Source organism: Centrocercus urophasianus, unplaced genomic scaffold, assembly GCF_019232065.1.
Source record: "Centrocercus urophasianus isolate 14NV4802_14NV808 unplaced genomic scaffold, USGS_Curo_1.0 seq_17, whole genome shotgun sequence".
In the NCBI taxonomy this organism is placed as follows: domain Eukaryota; kingdom Metazoa; phylum Chordata; class Aves; order Galliformes; family Phasianidae; genus Centrocercus; species Centrocercus urophasianus.
In genome coordinates this window covers 26,552,471-26,569,640 of record NW_024884722.1, presented here as the reverse complement: position 1 = coordinate 26,569,640, position 17,170 = coordinate 26,552,471, and the positions used below count along the sequence as shown (strand labels likewise).

General features: G+C 44.2%; 1 protein-coding gene across 1 annotated transcript in view; it reads left to right on the top strand.

The window, feature by feature from the left end:
- ARID5B (AT-rich interaction domain 5B) overlaps positions 1–17,170 on the top strand; it is a 121,580-nt gene that overhangs the window by 67,426 nt on the left and 36,984 nt on the right. The window contains exon 7 of the mRNA XM_042818281.1: positions 16,520–16,632. Coding sequence (XP_042674215.1) covers positions 16,520–16,632 — 113 coding nt within the window. The remainder of the gene's footprint in view (positions 1–16,519; positions 16,633–17,170) is intronic.

Sequence of the window (17,170 nt, the reverse complement as noted above, 5' to 3'; positions counted from 1 at the left end):
CCCAGAGCAGCGTTGCAGGTTCCAGCTGGAGCCTTGGTCAGGGGCAGAGATGGAGCAAGGAGGGCAGTCCTGCGGCCAGGTGCAGTTACAAAAGGGAGCAGTTTGTTGGCCTTCTTCGTTTTGGAAGCCTACGCCAAAACAAGATGGATAAAGTAGTTAAAATAAATAATAGAAAACAAATGAGCTCTGCTTAATTGCCAAGAAAAATTTTGTTCTCTTTTATTGCACTCCACCTGCAGCTAGAGTCCTACTTAGCTTATGGAGATTTCCAGGCCGAGGTCTAAATGCAGGGCATTGATGTGTGACACTTAGCTCTGGCTCTTCTCTGGTGCTGCCATTTGATTCCTACTTTTTCCCTTCTGGTGTAAATTCAACCTCACATGAAATTTTTCTCACTCTTCTGGAAGATGCCATTTGAAGAAAATAGAAATCTTTCCCCCACTAATTCCCTACAGCCACCATGTTTCTGTTTCCACATTTTGATCTTTTTTTTCCCTACAAAGAGATTGCAATGAAATTGTTGGTGTGGGGCTTTAATGCCTTAACTGTATCAAGCTGAGCTGAAATTCTGCTTTGGAGAGCCCTCTCGGCAGTGGGGCTGCAGGCAAGCACCATGGCAATGCTGGTGTGTGCCCATCCTTTGCCCATCCCCATCTCCACACCCCCATTCATGAGGAAAACAATGAAATTCTGGCATTTTTCATTTGGATAGAAATTGTATTTTTGACCATCTCAACTTCAAAGGTGAAGGTTAAGAGAAAGGTTGTGATCTCCGTGGTGATGTAATTTAGATCAGAATATGGCATTGAAGCTTTTTGGTGTTTTCTTCAACACCCCATGACTTGTGTGCCTCTTGGCTGCCGACTCTGCTTTTGGTATGTATTGCTGTTATTTGCATGTGGAAGTGCCTCAGGAGCCCCACATAAAACACTGGTTCACTAGTTTTAGTGGCTTTTTTAGATTAGATGTTAAAATGTTGAAATGAAAATATGTAGGGGGTGGTAGGGAGGTAGCAGACGCACAATGGTAATCTGAATAATGTGATTTTTGGGGTCGCTATCTTGTGACTTAGAGCTGGAAAACAATCACATATCTTGGATGTCTGAGGCTTTCACTCTTTCTGATAATAAAAGGCACTTATTTCTGGCCTTGATGGCAGATGCGATTTCAAACTTAAAATATGCCATGATCCTATAGTCTGGTAGTGCTTTCTGGCACTGGTCAGTGACTAAATATAGCCATTTTTGAACTGCTACGATAAACCTGGAAGTAATGTTCAGCAGAAAATTCTCAGACAATTCCATAGACAAATGTGGAATATGAAATGACTTTTCTGGATTGCATCTGGTTCGTACTGTATATGCTTTTGTGCCCTGTCTCTCTCATGCCCACGTTTTCCAAATGCTGTCTTAAAAAAATGTTTTCTGGTATGGCTAAAAGTTAACAGAAGCATCTCAGTGATTCGTGTTGGTTCATGCTAAAGCAACAAATAACATAAAGGGTTTTAAATCCCAGCTCTTTCATGCATTCCTTTTGGCTTTGTAAACCATTTTGCCTTGTTTTTATGAAAAGAAGATGCATTTACTGGAAAAAAAAAAAAAAAAAAAAAGGAAAAAAAAAAGCATGTGTTTCCCAAAATTGCCCTCAAATGAATATTGTCCAGGAACATGCAGATTCTTGCATTGTGTTATGGGATTAGTGGTATTCATCTATCACGCATAATGGGCCAGGTGATATTCAGAGAGGGAAGACAGTCTAACATCTCATTTTCAAGAAGATTTTTGTTTTCTGTTTTTTGTTTTGTCTTGATAAACCCTTCCCTTCCTTCCCCTTTCCTCTTCCTCACTTCCCTTCCCCCCTTCCCTCTTTCCTCCTTCCCTTTATTTTCTTTTTCACATACATTCCTGCTAAGCTATGTTTAATTTCAAGATGGTGTCTTTGCTAGAAAGATAATCAAATGTAATGTCTTCCACAACCTCTTCATATGCATGACTGCGTAAAGCTTGTGTAACAGTTTATTATTATAAAATTAGTATAGCATAGCATAGAGCAAACTGGGCCCCTGGCCAGATGAACTAGACAATGAATAGTTATATAAGGTTTTGAAGCACATGTATTAGAACACAAGCGCCCTGTATTTTCTTCTCAATTGTCTGCTGTTTGTTAATGTTTCCCTTTCAATGTGATTGCATCTCAATTTAATAGCACTTGCCATTTCAGGGTTTACTGTGCCAGCACTCACATGGTTACATCCCCTCTGTGCTGCAAAGCCTGCATCTATATTAAAACCAAACTAGGCAAGGTTAGCTAATGGGTACTTTGAGAGATATGCACTTATAGAATTAAGTGATGTATGTAATTGTTAATTTTGTGTTAACAAGTTTGAAAAATGTGTTTCACCAATAATTGTAATGCTCCGTTCTGTGCAAAGTGTGACATTTTAATTCTTGTTGAACAGTTTCCTACCTCTGCTCTGTGTTTTCATGGCAGGGTATTATTTTGCAATCAAGATAAAAGCATTATTTATTAAAGTTCTAAAATATTACATTACTGGAAGTTTTAAGCTGCAGATCAATCTCCTGTTTCATAAAAGCATTTCATTGATTTTTTTTTTAATTGGCCTTTGAATTAAACTTAAGTTCCACATTATGGATTGCATATGATTCCAGAACCAGGGCGTTTTTTTTTTTAGTGGAGACGTTAGAGTGTTTTAAAGGAAGTAACGTACCTGTCACAGAACTGTGGGAAAGGCTTGCATTTGGCATGTGCATCTTTGGTGCTGTCAGCTCCCAGCCTGCTGCATTTTTGGCACAGGGAGCCAATTGACTTGGGCTGTGGGAAACCTACATTCAGCACTGTCAGTCCTTGTGTCTTTTTCTGCGTGTCCAAAAGAGCTTCTGTTACAGATTCTGCATCTTTGGGAGCTGAGTAGCAGCAGTGTGATATTTCAGGGGCAAACAGGGCAGCCTGGCTGCAGCAAGGGGCCACTCAGCCATTGCCACCAGGAGGAGCAACTGGTGCTGGTGCCACTTCTCTTTTTCTGTGTGCTATCCCCAGAGCCCCAGGAGCCTGGCTCCCACACTCCCCTTTCCTTCCATCCTCCCTCTTCTCATTTCACCACTTGCCTCTTTTGCCTCCAGCCCTGCCCACTTCCTGTCTGTGCCAGCGTAACTCCATTGCCCTCAGCAGCCCGTGGTGGATCATCCATACCACTGCAGGCTGGACACACACCGAGCCATCATGTGCAGAGATGTAGTTCTGCCATCCCGTATAGGCCTGCACACAGAATGGCAGAAGGTGAGGCTCACCTCACCCCCTGTGCCCAATGGCTTGGCCCAGTGGTGAGGGAGAGTCATCGTGTCTACCAGTAAGAATAAAGAAAGGACAGCTTGGGAAGAGCATAATAGGCTCAAAACACAGTAAAAATAGTAAAGGAAACAGTTTGTGCCTAATTTGAAACCAGCTGATCTCCATGGTGATTGCAACAAATGTGTGCCGTGCTCGGCTGTTTTGTGGAAACAAAAGTTAGAAATAGGAGCGTATACACCTGGTCACAAGACTGTAGAGAAGTAAAAGGGCGGGCACCCTCCCATCCACTGAGTGGTCGTGTGAAGGTCCCCAGGGGATACAGGGAAAGGCCTCACAAACAGCCATGGGGTTGCGGTGTCTGCCTTCCTGGTGCATCTCCAGAAAACCGGGCTTTATGAACTACCTTGAATCTTATATTTCAGCAGTGCTGTTCTGTGGAGAGTCTGATGGGCTGTGGCTTCAGACAGAAATAGCGTGGTAAAAGAACTTCAGAAAAGAGGCAGTAAACGTGAAACCTTAGATAAATAATAAGACTAATATACTTGCCACAGTAAATAATAGTACTGCAACTCCCCAAAGGTCTTGAGTGACATTGTCTCAAAGTAATTCCTTATGTGAAATAGAATCCTGAGATAAAATTTCTGCCTTAAGTTACAGATACTTGAGACAGAGGGAAAAGGAAGTACATTAATCCTTACCAAAGAAGAAATTCCTGTTCATGGTAGCCTGGAATACTATCATGTGATGAGTCAGAAAATTCATATTGTTCACGTCTGCAGAGGTCAGGCACGAACAATATGAATTGTTAATGGATCCTGAGCTTTGGTGTGCAGATGGGTCAGATGGCATTCGCAAACAGACCCCTGTGCTGGGGCTGAGGGTATGGAGAGCTTCTGACTGCAGGAGGTCCGTGGGAGCTTCTCCTGTTAAGGACTTTGGAGGGAAAGGAACTACATTTTTGAAATCCTTAGTCGTAATGAAAAGATCTCCAGAGGCAGCTGATGAAGACATTCGCGTGTGTTACACTGCACTAAGATTTAGTTTCTTGAGTAAATATTGACCAGTTTGACCTTTGCTTCTCCTTAGTCAATATTTATCTCTTGGGATAATGAATCTTCATATTCACCTCTGCTGAAGCCCAGATCTACTTAATAATGTACTTGGAAATCTCTGAGAGGTGCTGGTTTGTCTTGAAGATACTTTATCTGTTTGGAATTAGATATACAGAAGCTTTGGCCATTCATGTCGCTCTGTCAGGTTTCCTAAACAAAGCTAAGTCGGGTCACGTCTGGGTGGGAGGCTTCTAGGAAAAACCCAGATCGCTGCAGTCAGCATGGGCACGGGACGGTCCTGTTGTTGAAAGTGGGATGAGGATTCCTGGGTGATGCGAAAGCCCTTGCAGATGCTATTGGGAGGGGAGGACTGACTGAGATTAGAACGTAAAATTCTTGCCATGTATTTCATGCAGCACTGAACTGAAGTTTTTGAGCTTTCTGAACCCCGTGCAGCCTTCCAGGAGCCTAATCCCGCTAAACACGTGGGAGGATTGTGCAGCATGGAGGGGTTGGAGCCCTTCCAGGTCTGTGCTTCTGTGGTTGCGGCAGTGGGAAGGGCGGTACGTCACACGTACCTGGCTGTACAAACCCAATTGCTTATCTTCTCAGAGGTTTGCTTTGCTTTTTCCCCGATTATGTTTTACATTGCCATATGTACTTCTTGTGATATTTCATTCTCATCAAATTAGGAAGAGAAAGCCTGATAATTAACTTAGGATATATAGCAACTGAAGCAATGTTTGTCATTTTTACTGTGCAATCAGTCGCTGATATTACAGGGGGCCTGTGAGGCTCTGAACCAAATTGGACTTGTTTTTGTAATCTTGTAACTATCGGAGGTATTTGTTTGGGGAAAGGGCATTGAGAAAGATGAGAATTTTAAAATTGCACAATTGCAGCTGGAAATAAACAGAGCGGCAGCGTCACGCATGTCTGAAGAGCGTGCTGCTTAGTTTTATAGTAACAGTATTTTAAGAATGCTGACGGTACACAGGAAAGCAGTGAATAATTCCTGTTGCAAAACCCCGTTGGTTTGGTACAGTCAGAACGCTGAGGCTTAATCGGCCTGGATTGCTGGGAGGAAAACAGGACATTAAGGGGAAAAAAAAGCCTGCTGAAGCAGGAGTGATTTATCAAAGCAGCATTCGAATAAAATGAGGGCTTGGCATCCTGACTTGGGATAGGCTGCAAAACGCATTTCTGTTTTTGTGAAGGTTTTTTTTCCTGATGTGCCTGATCGACTTGTTTTAATGCCGGGGTTATTTACATTGCAGGGATGGGCCTCTATTATGCAGGAAATTGTCCAAGCCCCTACAGCTGTATTTTAAATTGAAATGATTTTTTTTTTATGAAGTGATTGTGCAGACTTAATTTAGTAATCTATTATTAAATTTATAGTTCCAGGCTGCATAAAGCCTTTATATAGAATGAAAATGGGCGCATACAAAGATCGACGCTATATATACACCTGGTTCCGTATAGTAAATCTCCGACATATGTTGTCCATTTCCAGAAACAAATAAACCGCCGCTTTTGAAAACTCGGCTCCGTTTCCATATTAGGGAATGCGCGGGTCCCGGTGCCCGCAGCTCCGCGCCGGGCTCGCTGCGCTGCCGCTCCCGCCTATTTTTAGCCATGAATGAACGCGGCGGGGCGGCGGGCGGGGAGCCGAGCGGCGCCGGGCAGAGCCGAGCGGGGCCGAGCAGAGCCGAGCGGGGCCGAGCGGGGCCGGACGGGGCCGAGCGGGGCCGGACGGGCTGGCGGGCGGGCGACGCTAGAGGGCAATGACGGCTGCGCTCAGGCCGCAGCAGCCCGGTAAGGGGCTCCTCGCCCCGCCGGCTCCGTGCGCGTCGCCCCCAGCTTCCGCCGCAGCGGGTAAGCGGCCAAATAGAGCCGTTCCGAAGGAAAGTACGGCGGGGCGGCTCAGAAGGCTGCTTTTGCCCAAATAAGGCTATATCGTAGACCCCGTCTGTTCGATAGCGATCGGCTGCTGGTCAGGGCCCGGTCAGTGCCTCGCCGTGTCGGAGCCCTGCCTTGTGCCGGTGGGTCAGTCAACCTTCTGGCTGGGCTTTCTGAGTCCTGGAGCCTGGCACGGGCAGTGGAGCGGAGGCGGGCTCGGTTCTGCACGTGTCGGGGCAGTTTCACCGAGCTGCCCAGGTTCGCGCTCACTGAACGCGGCCAAACAATGGGCAGCAGGGCATTACAAACACCGGCTTCCATCCTCTGGTGGCCGTGGCGATGCCGCTTTTATGAGCGCAAAGTTACCAGAGTTACCATCACCACGCCTTACTGGAGGAAACTGCCTGCTTTCCCCTAGCCTGGCGTGGTGGGCAGCAGCCCAGCCCAGCCTGCTCAGCTCCTGGCCATCCCAGAGGAGATGGCAGCCCCAACAGCTGTGTGAGAGGGAGGACGGGACGCAATCCTGGCGGTATGCACTGCAGTGAGTGTGGCGTCAGGGAGGGATGGTGCTCCACAGTTGCTGCTTGTCACTTTGCTAACATCTTCAGATGGGGTAGTTGTGCCTAACCAGTCATGATTGCAGTGTGATGATAAAGTGTGGAGAAAAGAAAGAAAAAACATTGTAGGATTCTTACACTAAAAAAAAAAAAAAAGTGGTATTGATCTCTGGTATTATCCACTATAAATCAGAAATGAGAGAGATTCAAATAATGTATTTGTAATTTTCATGTTTCGTGCTATTGGATGATCATAGCTTCCTACTTGCTGTTGTCATTCCCTTAAGCTCTCTGGAAACTATCCATTTTATGCTTTCTGTCTGAATTTCTGTCTATTTGGATTCACCCCAGTGCCCACCCTCCACCAGTCAGTTACCCATCTCATCTGCCTATCTACATGGACGTGATCGGCTGCACAGCCATTGTATTGCCGAGGTATGTAGGTCACGTCTCCATTGGGTACTGCTGACTCTGCTAGACAGCAATTTAACAAACGCTCGCTTTTGCAGGAGAGAAAGGGAAATATTGCTAGGGAAGCCTTCTTAACGTTTGCTGTGAGCTTTTATTTGCCTTCTGTTTTCTAATGCACTCTAATGGGAAGTCTACTCTGTGTGTTCTGCTGAGTTCTGATGAGATTGGCTGACTTGCATGGGTTTGCATTGCGCTTTCCCTTCTCGCTGCTGTTTCTGTACTGCTTTTGTCATGTATATCACACAGTCTGCCTGTGCCTTCTCAACTCTTCCCTCTTTTTTTTTTTTTTTTTTTTCTTTTTTTTTCACCTAGACTTGCATATTGTTGCAAAACTCCTACAGAAGCCAGGGCCCCCACACCAGTTACAGCCTCCCAACATGGTGTCTAGAGTAGGGACCACAGGTTTCTGAGGTACTGCAGACCTTGTGGAACTCATGGCCAGCCCCATGAGTGTTGCTGCCTGAGCACAGTGTTTCACCTTCAATCAGATGGAGTTGTGCTGTCTCCGGGAATTCAATGCTTAGCACCACCTCAACCTCAGAGGCCTGAATAGCCCCTGTAAGGTCATCAGAGGTCTTGGCATGCTCCCAGTCTTTGCAAGTTAGGCTTGTGCTTTGCTGAATCAAGGCTGTGGCTCTTCAAGCTCCTTGTCCTGTACAGCACAGTACTCTACTGTATTAGTTCCTGTATTCTAAGAGTTTCTCACCAAAAGAACCCTGAGTCATCTGATCTGGTATGAACCAGATAGTGGCTCATCAGCCAAAATTGCCAGTGAATGCTTTCATCCAGCCCACCACCTTTTTTCTAAAGGAGAAGAGAAGCAGCTGTTGGAGCAAGGAGCACAGCCAGACAGCTGGACTCTGGCTCCTGCAGCCAGCTCAGCTCCCGCAGTGGCAAGGCTGTCCTGGCAGCACTGAGACTTGGTCAGGATCGGCACCCAGCTCCAGCCCTCTGCGTGCCCAGTTCTCTTCTGCTGTGCCCGCCAGCACATGGCTGGCTCAGGCCTTCCTAGAAGGTCTGACAGTTGAATGTGTGCATGCCTGGTGCGCTGGCCTCAGCTCTTGTATATGTCAATGCCAGTGCCTCAGTGCGCTTCACTGCGCCTCATGCTTCCTGAGTACCTGCCTTTATCTCCTTCATGACACCTATATTACCTGGTTAACTCATTTCTCAGTCATTTCGCTGAAACGCAGCACAGGCTGAGCTGCTCAGGCTAGCTCCAGAAGGCAGGCTTTGTGCCATAGCATTTCCTACCATGGCACACTGGGCTGTATTTTGGGGTGGCCCGTGAAGTACCAGCTGGGATTGAGCTCTCAGGTTTATGCTGGAGTAGTGCTAGGCATAGTTGGTTATGTTTGACTTGGTTTTCCCACTGAATTGTTTGTGTGAATTAGCCCGCGTTAGCGTTGTGCCAGGCCTGGCTGGTGTCATGGTGAATGTTACTGTCAGGGACCTCCTATTTATTTCACTAAAGAAAATGCTGAACATCATCAAGTCTAACAGCAACCCCTATGGAATCCTACCAGCAATATTTTCCTTTGTTAGAAATTCCCCACTGATGCCTGTTTTTAGATCTATCACTTAGCCAGTTTCTAATCTATTTAATATTTGCTTGACTAAAATTATGTAGTGTTATTTTTTAATCAGAGTGTTGTAGTGTTATTTTTTAATCAGAGTGTTATCTAGCATTAAATCAACAGGCTTGCCAAAGTGCAGGTAAATTCCCTGCATGCTGCTGGTTTCTCTAATCAAGTTTGCAGTTTCGAAGTATAAAATAAGGTGCTTTATTTGTTTTCTTTTTTGTTGCTCTAAGATCTGGTTTATGTAAAACCGAGTCAATTGACTCGCTTTAATTATATTCTTTTGCAAGCATATCATCTGGCTTCTCTGCAAATACGGAACAAATATTTACCAAACACCTCTGCCTCTTTCTGAATCATTAATAACAATTCTGTCATCTGTAGCCAATAATAGGCCTACCCTGGATTTTTTTTAATTATTGTTATTTTGATTTGCTCTGAGGACTACTTGCATGTCACACATTTGTCAGGCATAGATTTTTCTCTAAAATCTTCATCTTCCCTTTTCAATTTACTGTATTTTGTAACCGTTAATATATGCATAAATTTTGGCAAAGAAATATATCATTTTCTGATTTTTTTTAAACCCAAATTAGTCAGCAGGACAAAACAAAGCCCTTACAGCAGGAGTCTTAATTAACTTCCAGCTATGCTGAAATAAAGAAAACAAGACCAAGCCTCATCCTGAATCTTGTCACTGTCTTCCATGGAAACTAAAAACATTTTGCTTTTGGCACAGTTAGCCAACCTGATATTTGCAATGCCTCTAACTTCTCTATTAAAAACAATACTGTTCTGACCCATAATCTGTGAAAAATACCACCTTTTTGTTATTTTTTTAGAGATTGTCTGGTCAGGAGGGGGGTCAAAACAACAGTCTGCAGCAAGTCATATGTCTCCACATTAATCCACACAAGGAAGTGTCTGTTTCAGTTATTTCCAAATGAGGAATGTTTTCTTTAGAGAGGTAGCAAATTGATTTTCCCCACATGGAGCATGGGCTATCTCATTTCCAAAACAAAACTTCCAGGAATGGCTCCACGAGTCCTCCCTTTCTGCGTGTGAGTTAGAAAGCAGTGTGGATACTCTGTGCTCCTCACATGGTTGTTTGCTGTGTTGCTCCAGCATTTCCAGGTCAAGTCTGACATGTTAGGCGATAAATCCACAAAGCGTATCAATTGTGGAAAGGAATAAACAAGTGTTTGTGTTTAGAAAAGGCTTCAAAAAATTGGGTTTAGTATTCCAATTGCTTTATGAACAGCTTGAGTAGGCAAGAGGCGTCTGTTTGTGGGGCCTCCAGAGGACAAGAATGTTAGCTGTTGGTAGGTGCTCATTGCTTGCTGTTTTAGATGTACTTAGGAGAGAGTTTCTCCATATTCAGTTGATAGTGTTGTTTTCTAAACAAAGATCTAGGCTGTCTGGTCCTTTATTTTTCAGCCGCTGTAATTTTTGATTCTTTGATGCAATACCAGGTTGTTTGCAGCTTGCGTCTCCCACCAGCTGTTCTCCATACCTGGGCTATTCATGCTCCAGGCCCTTTGACTTGGATGCAGTTTCCAGGAAGCAGGAGCTTTTCCATAAACTTTGAGGGGTGAAGGGGAAATGAATGAAACGCAGAATCTGAAATCAGGTTTCAGAAAAGGGCTTGAGGTGAAGAAAACAGAGACAGAGGAGATGAAGAAATCCAGGAATCGGCTGAGACTCCAGAACAGTATGTGAGATTAACTAGCCTTTGAGCAGTTTTTGAGGTTGTGCTTAAATCTAGCAGTATGTATTTTTGAAGTTTCAGATACTGCAGAATGCCAGAAGCCCCCTAGAGGGGTAAGTGTTAAAACCATTAAAACTGTTAACTTTCTGTTCATTACATTTTAAAAGGTGCAACATGCAAGCATGTTTTTCAGGCAAGAGCAAACTTTTGCCAAGCTGCTCTAGGGAAGTCCTCATCAACCAGTCTTTTGCCACCTTCCAGCACACATGATTGGTTCATGGATGGTCTGGAGTTTAGTGGCCCTTCTCACCTTGACTTTGACAGCCAGGCTTCTCTGTATGGCACCTCCTTCTTCTGTTCAGCACTCAAATCACGACTAGCTCTGTGATCTGACACTGCTGTTTCCACCTGCCTGAGTGGGAAAGTCTCCTAGTCTGTTCTGTATCTACTGATGGTTTTGCAGCTGAAAGGAGAGAGAGAAAAGAGGGTGAGAGCTGCAAGGTATTTGAAGGACTGGCGCAGGGCAAAAGGATTCTGCAAGTACACGGTCTGCTAGATGTCCTGCACCTTGTAGAAGGAGAGGAAGCGAGACTATTGATTAGAAGGTATGCTGCAGGTAGTCTCTGTTGAGCACGTTTCTGTTCTGCATCCAGTATCACAGTGCCTCCCTGTTCATTAACTTCTCCTTCCACCCTCCAGTGCTCTACCATAATCTTTGCTCTGTGATTGTCTCTCTCCAGTGCACCTGCATCTGTCACGTGTACGGCTGATCTGATTGTACAACCCACCTTACATGCATACCCACATCTTTCCCTGGCACTTTGCTGATGACTGTGAACAGTTTTGCAAGCTCATTCTTTCATGCTGTCATATTCTTGCAGTTGGGAAAAGCAGTTGCGCCTCTTCCCTTTGTCTTTCCACAGGAGAGAAGTGTGGTCACAGAAACAGTGGCAGCCAGAATCTGGTTGGCAGTGTAAGCTCTTAAGGCCATTAGCAATGCTGAGCACCTATCCTGGTAAACTTCTCAGCATAATACAATGACTCTTTCCTCTCTCTTTTTCTCTCACTTCTGAAGTGTTTCTGAGAAGCAGGAGTGTCAGCAAACAAGAATCAAAAGTCATATCTGGGAATAGTTTCTCAGGTCAGAGAGACCTGGAAAAGGTGAGAACTTTGATCGTAGCTGTTACGACTGCATAGATGTTCTCTGGAGTAGGTAATAATGGAGTAAATAAGTGTAGTGAGCAAGAAAAAGGTACATGTTTTAGGCATGAGTACAGGACTGTTTACTTACATGGTTTGCTGAGCAGCCAGCAAGGTCCAAGGTTATTTTGGACTCGGCATGAGTAAGTGATCCAGGTATGACAAATGAGGTAATGCATTCCAAGCTCATTAAAGCCTCTTGGCTACATCACCAGTTTTGACAGAGTGCCAACATAGCTTGACCTCAGCTATGTGAAGGCCACTATTTTTTTTAACACCCTCCCTATAACAACACATCTTTAACATCAGTCAAAATAAGTATCTAGAAAAGAGTGTTATGGAGAAGACTGAGCTCATTTGGCTTCCAATGAAAATCAGATGCTTGAAAAGGAAAGGATAGCTCTACTGGGACTAACCTGATGGGTTACCCCAAGACCATGGTCGCTGTCAGTTGACTTACTTGTGCATCCCAGGATGTCCGTGCATGCATGGCACTTCACGTTCTTAGCATGGGCATGGCTCAAGTAAGAGCCCCCTGACTTGATAGCAGGGAAGATGTTATCTTCACCTGCATCAACCTGGGGATGCAAGTGGAAGGAAAAGCTAATGTATTTACTAGCTTTTTATGATGGCTTACACTCTTCCACCTTAGGTGGTGTTCAGTCCCAGCTGAGCTTGGCAGCTGGCACAGATCTCATTCTCTACCTTCCTAGAACTTGGCATCCCATGTTTGACCCATATCTATGAGTTGCACTAGTCGGAGAGGCTTGGCAATGCTCCCGTCTCCTGCATCCAGAAGATATCCTTGAGAGCTGGGGGGTGGAGGTGGTAGTAGCAGAAGAGCAGTGGCCGCAGGCACGGAAAGATTATACTGTAAAGCTAGAGTATCTCTCACCACATGGTGAGGAGGGCTGGTGGCACACCACTGGCATCTCCAGCTCCTCCCCTCCCTCTCCACTGGCATAGCCATAAGCTGTTCCTGCTTCTCTTTTTTCCTGCCCAGCTGCTGTGTCCTGCTCAGTTAACATTTCATGGCTTTCCCAGATCCCTCCTGTCATACAGCGTACAGTGTTTTGTGTGGCTTGTTGTCACTACCTGTGCCCAGACAGCACCCAGGACCCATTCAGACGCAGACAAAGAAACAACATTCCTGTCTCTGGGCAGGTTCTTATAAATAATTTTCTTTTCCCTGAGGTGGCAGTAAGATGTATTGTAGAACAGGAAGAGTGGTTGAGATACGCTTGTCATCATGGCTGATGATATTCATGGCGTACCCATTTCACGCACGCTCACTTAATTGGATGCACAAGTCTTTTACCAAATAATAGCTGAAAAACAAAGCCCAGTGCACGTGCATGCTGGTTAATGACCATACATTTGGTTCTTTGTGGTTGAATTAGCTCTTTGTTCACCTTGAATTTGTGTTGTTGGGACAGCAGTGCGGTGGGCTCCGAGCAGCAGGCTTGTGGAGTGCCAGCAGCCTGGTCTGATGCTCAGGGAAGGAAAGCAACCCACTGACACAGAGCAGGCATTGGAGGAGTGCTAAGTGGTCACTGAGCCCTTCTGGGAGCTCTGCAGCACTATGGGCATTCTCTTCTACTCTGGTGATGTGTGACTGGGTGTGTTTTGCCTGGTCACGCCTGGGGAGTGCCAGGACTTGCGATGAAGTGGCTTTCCCTTCTGTGTTCTGGATTGCTCTCGTGGCTACAGATTTTGCAAGGAAGATAACTTCATGCTTGCTGCCATTTTCCATGTGAGCCTGCCCTTTGGGATGGCTGGCAAGTGCTGGATGAGCTCAGCTCATCTCTGGAGTTTTCTTATCTGTGAGATGCATCAGGAAGCACAAAGAAAGAAAGAAAAAAAATCACAAATTGGCAAAAGGGAGCATGTCAAATGTGCAGGAAGAAAAGTATAGTGTTGGAACTGGGAGCGTATTGTCTCCCTTGTAGGCCTGTTCCAGGCTTTTCCACTGAAGGGGTGGCAGAGAAAAGCAAACATTTTTCTGTACTTGTTTATTCATTCTTTTACATTAGTTCGCATCGCTTTAGTTCTCACCTTCTGGGAACGTACAAGTTATCAGTTCTCACTGGCGCAAGTGCTTTCGGAAAGTGAATTTGAAAGCCATATGCACAAACATGTAAAGAAGTTGACTTGTTACAGATGTTCTCAGGTATTTCTGCCAGAAGTCCCTCTCCAGCAAGAAAGGAGGAGAAACCAGTGCATGTTCATTTTGCTGTCCGCTCCGTGTTGAGCATGCAGTGCTATCAGGAATGCTGACTGGGACTAAGCCACAGCATGTTCATAAAGTTGCTTTAAGATCATTATGAATAACAAATTCAGGAAATCTGCAGCGTGCTCATGAATATGTCATAAATGAAACAAAAATGAAAAAAAAATTAAAACAAGTGTGTGCCTTGTGAATTATTCGTTCAATCCTTGTCATATTTCCTTGCTCAAGAGAACAAAATGCATCTGACTGCAATATAAATAATCTTCGAATAATGCATCTATTTAGAATGATTTAGGGAGCAAATGTTAATGGATTTGTTTCAAGTGTGACTGGAGCTATTGCAAATGTTTTCTTTGATGGGGCAGTGGCAAGGGCTTTCTCTTTTGCTGCTGGTTCCCATGGCACTTTCTGGTTCTGGTGCCCCTGATGTGGCCTGGTGACGTGAGGGCGGTGACAGAGCCCAGCAGTGTGGTGCTCAGGGGCCACAGGAGGCCCCAACGCCAACAGTGTTTGTGTCCATGCTTGGTGTACCTGGAGTCCGGTAACAAACGCCTTTCTGCTTTTAGAGCTTTTAGCAAAGCGTGAGGAGTGGTATAGCACAGTGCCACAGCTTGGCATAACAAGTGTGTTTGGAAAACACTGAGCCTTGGACTGGTTTCTTTAGTTAAAAAAACAAAAAAAGAGAAGGAAGGAAGAAAGAAAAAGGAATCCTCATCCACGCACATTTGGCCCGTGCTGTAGCACCTCTGTGCTGAGGCTGGGCTGTGTCGGGACCCATCCAGCTGAAGGCTGGGCTCTGCTGGTGTGTGAGCCAGCATGTAGCACGTGGAGGAAGCACGGCTGTCTTCTGAGCACCCTGCCCAGCATGGCACAAAGCACTGGTACAGCTGGCATGGCCTGGGCGCGGGCAGCATGTGGCAGCCTGCACCCTGAGCCCCCAAGCCCTGGCTCTGGCACGGGGCGGAGCGTTCGCACAGCTGGGGCAGGGTGCAGCCCGGCATGGCAGCGCTTGTGGGGACAGATAGAAATGGGGCAGATGTTTGTCAGCTGCAATGGGTAATCACCGCTTTATCTCTTTGTTTGATTCTGCTTGCTAGCCTCAGATGACATTTTCCAAATTGCTTTCTGCAGTGCTTTTCAGTAAGCAGAATGTGCTTGGCTGCAGATAGATGGAGATATTTCTGAAGGACGATAAAGGCGTTTTTATACGTACACAAATGGGGACTTGCACACGTCCGCATACCTGCGCTCGCTGTGTGCTGGTGCTGGGGAAGGAACAGGATGTGTCTGTCGGACTTCTGGTGTTAAACCCAGGGCTTCTGTTCTTCTCTGAGCAGACCAAATAGGGCGCTGTTACTCGAACTATAAAATCAAATTAGCACCCTTTATTGTGTTTGCAAACTAATTAAAATGTAAAATGTCCTGAAACCACTGACTTACTGTGTGACAAATGTAAGATTAGAAACAATTAGAAGGCACTCAAGAGGTTTGTGGTGTTTAGATTTCTGACATTGTTCTAATCATCCCTTTAAGTAATGAAAACAATGGTTACCTAGAAATTAAAGGTTTAAGGGAAATTATCTTCTTCAGTACAGTCATTAGTTAATGATTGTTTATCATTTTCAATGTTGCCAGAGTAGTTGGAGGCTGATTTTTAAATCCGAAAGCAGGCAGGACACGTAATAATGAGCAAACATCTGCTTCATCTCCTATTTCTATATGTGATCATAATTTATATCATAATATCGTTATTGAAAGATGAGCCTGGTATTTTTTACAAAGATCCATTTCCCACAGCGTGGCCAGGATTTAGTCACTGTGTTATTTCAGAGCCGTTTTATCTTAAGAATTGGACAAAACTGAAAGTGATTCATGTTAATTTATACGTGTGGTATGTAACCCTTATGAAACAATCAATCACTTATTTCAGTACTTGTCAACTTCTAGAGCTAGTTATGTTTTTTGATCCGTTTCAGGACTCAGGGGTAATTTTATTTTTTTAAAAACTTTTTTAGAAGAACTTTGACAAGAATGACAGAGTATATAAACATTTCTTGGAGCTGTAAGGAATTTTAATATTTCAGAACATTTCTAAAAACAGATGTTTCCCAAAGTTGGAAGTAGTAGTTAGTGCTCTTACTTGAAGATTAACAATAATAAATGCAGCAGCTCATTAATGCAAAGTTACCTATTAATATTCTACTTTGTTCTTTTTTGTACCATGGAGAAATATTTGTGCTTTCTCTCCGAGTCCTTCAGAGACCAGTGTTTGACTTTGTATTAATTAGTTATGTGAAAGTAGAATAGATTAGCCTTGGGGAATATGATATAGAAATGTATAGTGTGTCAAGATGTAACCCGTGGAGGACGGGAATCTCATAATAAGCATTTACTGTAGACAGATGTGTACATTTCTGTGACTGATTGTGGTGGAATTATTTATGATGCTTTCAGCTGTTAAGAATCCAGTATAAGACAGTGTACTCAAATTGTTCTCCATTAATTTTCAGCACCAAATCTTAAAGGCAGACCACGCAAAAAGAAGCCTTGCCCACAGAGAAGAGATTCATTAAATGGCATTAAGGATTCCAACAATAATTCTGAAAGCAAAGCTGTTGCCAAGGTAAATCACTTGATAATATTCCTTTCAGTACATTCTCCTTTTTTAGGTATGGCTCTGCCTTTGTTTCCCAGCATGTTGTTTCCAAATTAGAATGTAATTTATTTTCTTGGGGAGATAAATGTAATTTTTTTGAACAGTTTTATTCTTTACTTTAAATCTCGTGTGTGTTGGAAGTTACCAGTACCTACAATCGCCTAACAACCTAATGCTATCAGCTTGTTGGTAACTGGTAGTGTTTAAGCTTTCTTGGCACCCGCTGTTAGTTTTCACATTCTGTGACACACAAACATAGTTTGTGACAGTATCTTCAAATTAAAAATAAACCAGGGAGCAGCTCACCCTGTTACAATGCACTTCTAAATATAAATTTGAAGATAAACAGAGTATGAAACAAGAGCTGCTTAAATAATGGTTTCTAAGAAGCACGCACAAATGAGATTACTCTGATGTTAAGATCTCGACTTTAAAAAAAGGGGGAGGGTTGAGGGATGAAGAAGAGATTCAGTACAAATGCTAAAAAAAAAAAAAAAAAGGATAG